Genomic DNA, 12572 nt, shown 5'->3' with positions numbered 1-12572 from the left:
TCAATAAAAGCCGATATCTCGCCTTTACGTCTCCGAGAGAGTTATTGATGGTGCATCACTGACCTAAGCAGATCTGCTGACTTTTGATTTTTTAACTTGGAGGAAGCTTGAGCACTAAGCACAATGAAAAATCCAGTCTTCTGCTCAACAATCCCAAGACCTGTGTACTGTGCAGTAGAATTCATGAACTTTGCTAGTAGCTTCTGTAAATATCCCTGACCTTACCTAGTGTTTTTATTACATTTCTTACACCTGATTTGAACCAGCTAATATTAAACAACTCCTAACAAATTTTAAGTGATTTCTTTTGAGCAATAGTTTTCCAAGAATTTTCAATGGTAAATCTTTGTTAATGGGTTTTTATCAAACAAAACTTCTTTATTCTTAAATACCAATGCTTTCATTACCTGTTGGCCTGTGCAATTCCTTGGCTGGTGGAAGGAACCAATGCCTCTTTATGTACTGCATTGCACCTCAGGGCTTCTTCTAATTTCTTCTCCAACTCTTCCTTTTGTCCTTTTAATCTCTCAACTTCTGTCCGCATCAGCTCTAGTTCCGAGTATCTGTACGCAGCAGCTGATTTTTTCGTCCAATAAATTTCATCCCTTCTGTTCCTGCTGGATTTCAAATCCTGCTTTATTTTTTCACACTCTGATCTGATTTGATCTCTTTCTTGCTCCATTTTCTCAAGCTGAAAACAAACATGCATTTTATTTCCCATGCCTTTAGATGTGATTTATGTCTATTACCCATTGAATATAATCAGGAAACACAGGATTGAAATCTGAGTATAATGCTCTTACTTTTCCAATAAGCTATCTTTTAGGGACAGCAGTTATTAGTAATCCGGAATTTCCCTTAAACAGATAATGGCGAGCTACCTTCCAGAAATACTAAAAGGATCAGTTGAAGGTACTCGTATAGTGAATGGTGGGCAAGGAGTTCCAGGATTTAGACCAGCAACAATCAGGAGGTGCATGCCTTAGAGGGGATCCTGCAGGTGGTAGTCCTAACTTACTGCTCGTCTATCTTGGCGACACTATAATTTCGGGAAGTGCTGTCAAAGTAGAGCATTTTAAGAGTAACAATATATAACTGCCCATTACTTATGAATTAAAATGCTGCACTTACATTTGAGATCAGAAAGCATTAGTTGCAGTAGACAACTCATAACAGAATTCAGTGACTGCCCAGACACAAGTACCCTCTAGCAAGTATTAACATTCATACTAACATTTCATGAATATATGCAGCTCTTCTTTGCAACAAGTGTTGATTAGTGGAGTCATGACAATGACAACAGACAGCTGGTGTTTGACCTCTACATGCTGACAATCTGCAATGACAATATGCCAGGTTCTGCCCCAATAATAGTATTTATGTCTCCAAAGAGGCTTGTTGCTTCAGTTTTCCACAACATGAATCCTGGGCAATATAGATGCAATGGCAGCCCTCCCACTTTCAATGATTTATGCACACATATATCCATCTACTTAGCTGTTGTTGCCTCTCCTTAATCTTTCTGCCTCGGTATAGTATTTTTTGGTTCTCTGAATTAAATTTCATCTGCAACTTCTGAGCCTACCTTTAATTGTCGTTTGTAACACTCTGCCTCGCCACTTAGCACAATGTTCAGCAATATAGAAATCTTACTCTGCATGTGAATCTTTAACATATAATCAAAAGAAGCAGTTCCAGTAATGACATTGAGAAACACCACTAGCTACAACCCTTCAAATATGAAAGAGCACTATTCACCATCACCTACTTATTTTTGTCCATAAACAAACATTACCTTTTCTTTCAGAAGATCCCTTTCTAAGGAGCAATTTTCCATCCTCTTTGTTGTATCTTCTAACTGCTGGGTCAAAGAAACACGATCATCAATTGCTTTCTCGTAATGGGCTCTCATGTCTTCTAGACTCCAGATTTCAGGCCCATTAGCTTCTTTATTCATTTTACATTGTTGCTGTTGTCTCTCATTTTCTTGGTAGTCCAACAATTGTTTTGTTATCTGCTTTAGTGCAATGGTATGTTCTTCATTTTGCTTCCTAAAGCAATCTCTTTCTGCAGTTATTTCGTCTAATAAATTTCTTGCATGGTCCAACTGGTTCTCCAGAAATTGTACTGCAGCTGGGGTATACTTTGCTGAATCGAGAGCGCTCTCATGAACTCTGTCTGTTAAAATACTTTCTTGGCATCTGAGATTAAAATGGGAGTACGTGGGCTCATTTGTGCTGCTAGAATTTGTTTCAATTTTCTTTATAACAGGAAGTTTATTGGTCTGTGTTCCTTCCGAAATAAATATGTTTTCTGAAGGGTCATGAATAACTGACCCATCACTATTTGAACCATTTTCCTTAATTTTTTTTTTATCATTATTATCTTCAGGGACTGCAGAATACTCCATGGGCTCTATTTCATCCTGCTTGGTGCTTTGAGAAATGTCCGCAGATTCCCGGATACTCTCATTTTTTATGATGATGAGATCATCATCACTGTTGTTGCTCTGCCTTTCTCTGGTAGCATTCACTGTTCCAGATTCCAGTGGTTGGGCTGCATCAGGAGTGACTAGTTCTTCTACTTTTTCTTTGAAGCGTTTTTTATTTCGGTTTTTACCATTTGGACTCTGCTTTCGTTTATTACTATGGAGAGGAGGGAAAATATTCACAAGTCATTCCACAGCAATTCAAGTACCACTGACTGAAAGTTTTGTTTTTATACTACTATATCTTGTCATGGAATTTACAATATACTAAGCACAAAACTGAACTAAGATCCTGCTCACCGTTATTAATTAACAAAGGAGACATTACCTAAAATATTTCCTAGTATAGACAACTATTGTGATAGATGTAAAACTGAAGTAGCTACTTTGTCACATATGTTCTGGTCATGTTCTTCATTAAAATCGTTTTGGAAATCTTTATTTTCTACAATTTCTAAAGCTTTGAAAATTAATTTACTACTTAATAGATTGACTGTTCTATTTGGAATAGTTCGCACCCTATTCAGGGTATCTCATCTTCATATCAACATGTAATTGCATTTGTTACACTACTGGCAAGAAGGGCTATTTTATTAAAATGGAAAGATATTTATTCCCCTACATTAATTGAATGGTTTTCTCAAGTAATGTTATGTCTTAGTTTGGAAAAAATTAGAAGTAGAACTTTTGATCCTCGATTTGATTTTGAGAGAAGATGGGGTTCTTTTGCCAAATATTATCATTTAATTTGAATTAAGTTATACAGTTTCCTTCCAATTTTTTTTATAAATATAAAATGGCGGTTGATGACTTTTTAAAATATTTAGATGATGGTCAAACGTTTTGCTCCGGGGGGGGGGATTGATTCATAATGGATTTTTTTTTTCTTTTTTTTTGTAGTTAACTAGTTAGATTGGGTTCTTTTTTTTCCCTTCTTTTTCCTATATATATTTATATATATATATTTTTTTTCCATTTTTATATTTAACGATCAGTTTTTTTCTTCATCTTTATTATTTGTATACATATTAATCTGTTGTAGTTATGTATCATTTTATAGTTGTTGAAGATTACGTACCAATAAAAAGATTCTAAAAATGAAAAAAAAAATAACCTGCTCAGTACTAGGCTGCAGGACACAATATGTTCTTCATTTGTGCCATCTGAATATCCTGAAGCTGTGTTGAGATTGGTGGAACAAGATTGTGCTCTGCAGCCTCCCTCTTCATCCTGTTCATCTTTCTCTTCCTCCTCCCCCTCACTTTCTTCTGTTTCCAAGGAGTCCTTTATTTGGCTTGTTAAAAACAGCTCAGATTGCTGCTCAGATAACATAAAAAATTAGAAAGCAAGGCAAAATATTATTTCAGAATCTCAGTAGAAAAAACTAAGCTTATAAAACTACATAAATGGTGCAGTATTCAACAGTGATACCTGCGATACTAAAGCAGCCAGATCCAAACATAATGTGTCTTTCAGGGAAATTAGTTGATTGAATTGATATTCCTATTACATTAAAAATCAAATTTATTTCTAGAATTGTTGCAAGCCCAAACTACATTTACAATTTTCCTCTAAACATATGAACTACAAATCTTATAATCATACCTCTTCTTTCCTACATAATACTCATGTAAGATAAAAGCTACTGAACTCAACCATGTCCACAGGCCTTATAGAATTTTTGGTTTAGGAGACAAAGCAGAAAGTTCTGGGAATATGCAGTAGATCAGTTAGCAACTGCTGAAAGAAGAACCATTCAACATTAATAAAAATAGACCTTGCATCAGAACTAAAATCATTAGACAAAAAAACTAACTTTTTCCCACCTGTGCAGAGACACCCAACCCACCCACTGGGTGCCCTCAGCTTCTTTTGTTTTATTTTAGACTACCAGCTTCTGCAATATTTTGATACTTAATTTAGTGGGTTCCAATTTCACTGCCATCAGAAGTCTAAAAACTTGGCAAAGTAGCCTCTCTAAGACTAACATTTAATTGTTATGAGTGTTTGACTCTCCAACTTTAAAGCAAAGAGATTGCCCATTTTTTCCAGATGTGACAAGTCTAGGTTCCAAATCTTAAAATAAATGCAAACATGCAACATAATGGGAATTGGGAAGGTACACTTTCCTGCTGATAAAGAGGAGTTTTTCTGGCACTGACTCTTGCGCAAGTCATCCCAAGTGTACATCCCAACTCACCAAAATACAGTAAAAATCAAGAGCAGGTGTAACAAGCTGGAGGAACTCAACAGGCCAGGCAGCATCCGGATAGCATAGGCTACTCATTACCTCAACTTGCTTCACCAACAGCCATTCTTGATGTGTACACATAGCCAGTAATTAACTTAAGGTTAACTAAACACAGAACAATCACTGTTGACTGTACTTTTATGCCCACGTGATCAAGCATGCACGTTCTGGCAAAATATGAAAAGACCACAAAAAACAGAAACAAATTTGACCATTTGGCTCCTTGTTATTGTTCTGCTATTCAGGCAATAGTTAATCTTTCAGTTTCCTTGTCCTAACTCTGCATCCCTTGATTCCTCTAGTATCCAAATATACCTTGATCTCTAAGGCGGAAAATCACTTTTTACCCTTTGAAACCAAAAATACCAATCTCCACATGCACAAGGTACTAATTGAACCTAGGATCTTCCAGTTTTCTATGGGACTGCTCTATTTCATTTACCCACCTGAGCTATATAAAGTAAGACTGGAACTTGAAATTGTAACCTTTTAAGAACCAAAGTGGTTAAAGTGGCGGTTAAAACATTTAAAAAACATTTTCATTAAATTTAATTTTCTAGGGAATGCTGGAGTACAACATACAAGGAAGCAAACTAAATTAATGTTCCTGTTATCCAAATTAAAAAGATATAAAATCATTCTAAAATCTGTTACTTCATGCACATCGTGCAGATATTTTACCAACGCTACAGAGGATCATTTGAAATGTTTAGTTGTACATTAGTCTAGTTTAATTGTATGTTAGTCTAATGAATAACATAATCTCTATGGGCATGAAACTCAGTGTTGCAGTGCAAGAAGTGAATGTTGGACCACATCAAAGCAAGATGAAAGAAGACTCAAAGCTGCAGAAAAGTAGTTTTTGAGAAGAATGATGAAAATATCATGGAAGGACAGAGTAACAAATGAGGTGATGTTGTAAAAAGCCAAAATAAAACGACAGCAGATATCATCAATCAGGAAACGGCTGGAATTTCTGGGACATGTACTGAGGAAAGAGAAGCTCGAACATCTCGCAGTGACGGGAAAGACCAATGGAAGAAAAAGTCCCAGTCAAAAGTCAGTAAGATTCATAAGTTACATTAAGGGCTAGACAGGCAAAGGTTTCAAAGAGTTTATTAGAACTTCTCATATTAAAGACAGTTGGAAGACAATGAATGCCCAGGTCATACAACATGGCATGTAAGGGTAATGATGATGATGATGAATGCATTACATGTAATGTTCCTATGCGTGGTAAATTTACACAGTTGTTAATTCCTAAATAAGTTAACAATAGTTAAAAGGTGCAATAGAAGAAATACATTATAGCATTAAAGAAATTAAACATTTATTGATTTAGTATTATCAATACAAATTATTGCTAACTCAAAGTAATATTCTCTTAATTTTACAGTAATGTAACATTAAAAGGAAGTTTTGTTACAATAATTACCCCTTGTAATAGAAGTTTGCTGTATTTCGGTTTTTAAACTTTGCAACATAACATTTTGCAATATAAAATAGCAATCAATTCATTCCCTTCATACATTTCTAAATCTACAGCATATTTGAAAATAATATATGAAGAAATACAGAGTTCATGCATTACACCTACCTGTGATGAACCACAGCACTTAACTGAGGCATTAAGATGTTGTTGGAGAAGAGAACAAGCATTCATTCAATCACAGAATTACCCTCACACACTAATACTACAAATGTTGATCAAAGGCAATGACTATGAGATTTCAACTCAGAGGTAACTTCAATAAGCAATGTGGCTTCAGTTTACCCAACCCGCAATGCTTGGTTAATTTTAGTTCACTAGAAATCTTACTAATTTGAGCTAACATGTTCAAAAGCAAAGATGTCAATGGTGATGCAATAATATAACTGGAAGTCTGACAAAAACAAAGTTTGGTTTTACATTCTGTTCTATCTGATTCTTCAATAGTCACAAAAAGTGTGGGTTAGGCAAAATCACCGTACTTCATTCTTACAGATTAGTCTGAAAATTTAACTAGTCTGTTTTGAATAAAGATCATTATGATTAGAAAGAAGAAAGGAGGTATGGGCAGGAGTGGGTACAAGGAGAGGGAGGTGCTTCCTAACACAGTTTTCATATTCTAGTTTGTAATTCCTTCACTACTCCTTAAAATACATTAGAACTCCTCTGCACTTCTTTATGGGCAGCACTTAAAGATGTCTCGAAAACAAAATGGCTCACCACCAACCTTTACAGAATCAAACTCCTATTCTGAAAATCTAGTTACTGTGAAGCTGGAAAGGATTTTTCATCAAGCATGTTAAATCATTGCATTGTAATTTAGTCCAGCACTCTTATTTGGATTGACCTAAATTGGGGTTTTAAATGATATTGATGATGCACATAGAGGGAAGTATAATTTCAATTATATGTAATTAAATTAGATATAAGTAGGTGGAGTGAGTATGGGGTCTGCCAGACTGAGTATAACACAGGTAAATGCAAGATCATCCAATCTGGAAGGGAAAAACAGAAGATGTAGCAGCTTTGGAAGCAGTTCAGAGGAGGGACACCAGGTTAATTTCAGAGATGGTGGGGGGGGGGGGGGGGGCAGGGTAGCCTATGTGGAGAGAATGAGTGGTCTAGGACTGTATTCACTGTAATTCAAAAGGATGGAAGGGGATCTTATGAAAGGGAAAATACTGTAGTTATTTCCATTGGTAAGTGAGATAACAAATCAAGAAAAAAGATTTAGGATGGAGATGGGATTCTCTGCTTTTCTCAGAGAATAGTGAACCTATGGAATTCTTTGCCCAGGAAAGCAGTAGAGGCTACCTCATTAAATATATTTAAGACACAGACAGATTTTTGCATAGCATGGGAATTAAGAGTTCTGGGGTAAAAGGTAGGTAGGTAAAGCTGTACCCATAGACAGATCAGCAATTACCTTAACAAATTAGCAGAGTGGTCTTGATGCATCAGAATGCCAATTTCTGCTCCTATTTCTTATGTTCTTATAAGGTCTTATCTCTTTGTCAGAGTAGTCAGGTCCTCAAACATTTTCACATATGAATGAAGAATGTAATAAGATCTTCAATAGTCCAGCCCAATCCAGTACACTTTTCTATGGGATATCACAAAATGGTGATGGCAAGGATATTGCTCCTTTCACAGATACCCTCAACCTTTCCTAGGCATAGATCACGTAACTCTCTACAGAGTACCAATCAATGCTGTAACACAAGTACTAGCCGGAGAATTTAGGGGTAACAAAATGCAGTCCATACTTTTCACAGCCTTGGAAAAGCAGCCAGCGAAATCAAAGACTCATTTCACTCTGGTCAGTCTCTTGTCTCCCCTTGCATCAGGCAGAAGATACACACACCATCAGGGTCAAGGACAGCTTCTATCCAGCTGTTGTCAAACTCTTGTAGATTAAAGATGAATTTCTGACCCTACAGTCTACCTCAATGTCTACCTGCACTGGACTTCCTCTGGAAATGTAACTGCAGCACTATAATCTACATTCTGGTAATTTTTCCTTGCACTACCCCAATTTACTTATGTTTTGAAATTATATGTATGGATGGTCAGCAAAGCTAAGTTTTTCCATTGTAGCTTGGTATATGTTACAATAATAAACCAATTACAATTTTTCAATCTGCTTTAATTAATATTGTAATTTTATCAGAGACTATGTTACTTGGATCTATTCCAAATCATTATCCAAAACAGATTCAGCATGCGCAATCTCAGAGGTTTCATTTAGGACCTAAATAACCAAAATCAAGTTGCAATCCACTTGTACATTGCCTTTGTAAAAGATTTTTTATAGATCTATAAGCAAGCAGCAAACACCAGAAGCTCCTCAGTCACAGAATGAACATAACGTGTTTAACAATTGTTTTCATTGTTCATTCATATCTTGGCAACATGGGAGTCAGTAAGGAAGCTTTCTAGTAGAAATGAGTTAACATTCTTAATGCAATTTTAATTTTAAAGCATGCCACAGTGGTTAGGAATCTCCAACAGAGAAGGAGAGGTTCTCTCTAAACATGCAAGGCAGCAGTAGCATAGACAGGGGTGGTCAATGGTTAGAGGGAGTAGACTAAAGGAGGAATGATAAGATCATTCGGAAGAGGTTAACATCACCATCGTCCCCACACAGCTATTCAGTGTGGAGTGAGGACTCAAAGTTCAGAACTGAAAGCAGACCTTTTAAGTGGCAAAGCATCCTGAGCGAAAACTGGACTGAGAACTCCAAACGGGAGGAAAGGGGCAGGAGACAGGACACCTCTCTAATCTCGCCTGTAAATTCAAAATGCTAGGGTTTAACAAGTAACAGAAGAATCCATAAAGAATTTAGAAAACAATGCTACAGATATGAAAAAGGAAACAAAATACGAGAAAACAAACTGACAGCAAAATTCACACTAATTCAAGGAGAAAGACAGAAATACAAGGTACGGCATTAAAATCACAAGCATAAATGTAAGGACATAAGCAGAAATTAAAGGAAGAAAATACAGCAAGAGAAATATCATAGCATTTGAGGATTATTACAGCATTATTTAAAATTCAACTGATTAATTGCAAAATGCTCAGTATTTGCTGATTTTCAGTTAAATTTCCTTCCATACTTCTGTTTTATAGTATCTTTAATCCAAAGATTACTGTGAAAATCTCAAAGTCTGAGCATAATTACTAACAATTATTATAACCATTTCTGAAAAACATAAATTACTCCATTCTCATTAACAGCCATGTGCTTTTATGGGGCATGAAGCTCTACACCTCAGGAACAAAGCAATAAGAAAATTATTTGAGAATTCTGAAGGTGTTAAGTTTTTGTGATGACCTCATTTATTAAGTAAATATTTTAGATCTATATTTATTTGAAATTTAACATTTAGAGTAATTTTAATTTCACTAATGTACAAAATATCCTAAAGTAGAAGCAGCACACTCAAATATAATCTGACAAGCCAAAAAAGAAATTGGATGTGGTTGCCTAGAAATTAGACCTATTTGTGCATGTTTGTGCCTAGAAATTAGACCTATTTGTGCATGTTAAATTAAACATAATAATCACTTTGCATCTGTTCTGAAATACTTATCCTCATTTCTTACTGGAGTCTTGACTAATTAGAAATTGGACTGAAAACTTCATTTTCTGATTCACCCTAATGCATGTCTGACTTCCCTGTATTACTTCCAGCACATGAGGGCATCTTTAATAAGTGCAGCTCAGGTTACTTACTTAAGGTCTGTAAATGGATCAAACAGGTACATCCTATCACTATCAGAAATAATTTGAAATAAAAATGAGTACAACTATGCATAATTTGGTGTTCTGTGCTGGAAAATTATCTTTATATGTAAAAATTAATCCATCAAAATTTAAGCTGTCTTCTGTAAAGATCAATTCAACAGTGAACTATAACTGCAATTTGTAGGAGCCAAATCAAAGGTCTTATCATGAGCATTTGGAGCCAACTATGACCAGAGAGGGAATCTGTCCCATATAATCTGGAAAGGGGGTCAGAGCCATATACTATTATCTGCTGCTATCTCCATTTTCCACCTCTTCACAAACCAACCCCCCCAACCCACACCATTATTTGTTCTGTCTCATCTCTCAGTTGCTTGAAAGCAAACAATTTAAAATCAATAACCCATTTCCAGCAGATTAGCAAGTGAATGCCACAATACCACTAAGAAAGCAGTTGGCATCTGTGAAGCATGCAGTTCAGGTTTCATAGTTCTTAATTCCAATATCTAGGCAAGAATTGTAGTGGATAAGGGAAAAGGAGGATGTTTAAGGATACAATTCAAATAGATGCTATAGGAAAAATCTATATTATAGCTTTATTCACTGTCAAGACCAGCATGCATTTCCTCTCCCAAAGTGAACTTTGGAAGGTGGTAGTAAGCCTCTTTGAACTGTGGTACACCACCTTGTGAATGTGCTGCCATAATGCTACAGCCAGAATTTCAGAAATTAGTATCTGTGACATTAAAGATCTAATTACATAACCAAGTCAAGATGATGTGCGATTTGATGGCGACCATGCAGGTGGATATGTTCCACTGTGTTTGCTGTCCTTGTTATTCTTAGTGGTAGAGGTTGCAGATATGAAACAATCTGCCAGAATCGCCAACAGCCTAGTAACTGCCACGCCTTTTGTTGGTGGTGCACAGTGTAAGAACTGGATGCCAGTGGTATAGGGAATAAACACTTTGGGTAGCTAATGGATACCTTCAAGATTTGTACTGGAGGGTGCTGAACTTCTTGAGTTTCACTGATGTTGTACTCAATCACACAAATGCAGAGAATGGCATTATGTTCTGGAACTATGACTTCGTAGATGTTGGAAAGGTTTTCGTATATCAGGAGGCAAATCAGACTCTAACCTGCTCTTGTAGCTGCAGTATTTATGTCACTGAAAATATAAGTCAAAAACTTGCAGATGCTGAAATTCTATCAGTAGTCCGACTGAGTTTCTGTCCAAAAAGATGTTGATAGTGGAATATAGGTGAAGGGTATGCTAACTGAACTTCTAGAGTACAAAGTTACACTCTCATTTGCTGCAGATGGTTAATGTTCAGCAGTTTTTTTAGCTTGCATGTTAATTCCTACGTATCAGCTCATGTCTGAAAGTAGTCTCGGTTTGCTGTATGTAGGTACGGATTGATTCTTGTCTGAAGGTAGTCTCGATTTGCTGTGTACAGATAAGGACTGATCCTTGTCTGTAAATAATCTTGGTTTGCTATATGTTAGTAAGGACTGCTTCTTTAGTTGCAAATAGAATTGAACTGTCCAATCCCCACCTTATGATGAAAAGATGATTATTGATCTAAAGCCACACTCTTGAGAAACTTCCAAAATGATTTGTAGGGTTAGAATGACTGATCTCCAAATAATGGAGTTCCTTCCCTATAAAGTCCATTAATTTCTATTCTACAGGGATCCTCAATGCCACTTTCAGTCATTCTCATCTCACCTCTGGAATTCAATTCCACAGTCTATGTTTGGATGAGGCCTGAGCTCAGCACTCCCGACTGCACCCAAACGTCGCATTGCTGGGAGGTTATTAGTGAACTAGTGCCAACTGGTAGCATTGTTAGATGATAGCTTCCCTTTACATATGGTTGAGAGGAGAATGAAGACAGTAGTTAGATTAGTTGCTTTTGCCATATTTGTTTTTTGTGAAGAGCACACAAATGGCAATTATCCATACTATTGGACAACTACCAGATGTTAACACGGAAGAATGTACAGAGATGTGATACAGTTAATTCTAGAGGTCAGTTCTTGTATACTAGTTAGGATATTGCGTACGATGTTCTCAACTATTTCTTCCATGTCATATGGAGAGAATCAAAATTTCTACCGTAGTGAGTATCTCAGGAGGAAGCCAGGGATCAGCTATTTTGCACTTCTAGCTGATCATGTTTCAGCCTCATATCTTGTACTCACATGCTGGGCCCATCCCCTGTTGCGCACTTGAAGCATCTTTCTTCTGTTATGTGTTACACTGTCCGTCAACATTCCAGACCAGATGAGATGCAACGGCAGATCTTTGACCTGACCTGACCTATTGATTTTGTAATTGTTTAATTCTTTCGATTGCATTCTATTTTTGCTGGTCAGCATACACACAGTTCTGTACTGTAGATTCATTCAGCTGACATCACATAATGTTTAGCATACCTGGTGCTGCTTCTTTTACATTCTTCATTGAACCAAGCTTGATTCCATGATTGGACAGAACTGAGGATATGAGGTTACAGACTGTGCTGGAGTTCACTCCTGCTAAAGGTTATGTGTCCAATTCTGATCTGCTAAATACTCAACATGTCTG

At 36.4% G+C, this 12572-nt stretch overlaps 1 protein-coding gene and 1 long non-coding RNA gene across 2 annotated transcripts in view; one reads left to right on the top strand and one right to left on the bottom strand.

The window, feature by feature from the left end:
* The window catches only part of LOC132398114 (MORC family CW-type zinc finger protein 3-like), a 140526-nt gene that overhangs the window by 9765 nt on the left and 118189 nt on the right, over nt 1-12572 (bottom strand). The window contains exons 14-16 of the mRNA XM_059977112.1: nt 3603-3805; nt 1796-2645; nt 408-691 (exon numbers count right to left, since the gene is read on the bottom strand). Coding sequence (XP_059833095.1) covers nt 408-691; nt 1796-2645; nt 3603-3805 — 1337 coding nt within the window. The remainder of the gene's footprint in view (nt 1-407; nt 692-1795; nt 2646-3602; nt 3806-12572) is intronic.
* The window catches only part of LOC132398115 (uncharacterized), a 77859-nt gene that overhangs the window by 35672 nt on the left and 29615 nt on the right, over nt 1-12572 (top strand). The window lies entirely within an intron of this gene.

Source organism: Hypanus sabinus, chromosome 8 (assembly GCF_030144855.1).
Source record: "Hypanus sabinus isolate sHypSab1 chromosome 8, sHypSab1.hap1, whole genome shotgun sequence".
NCBI lineage: Eukaryota > Metazoa > Chordata > Chondrichthyes > Myliobatiformes > Dasyatidae > Hypanus > Hypanus sabinus.
The sequence above is the reverse complement of the archived record's forward strand: the minus strand, read 5'-3'. Positions and strand labels throughout refer to the sequence as shown.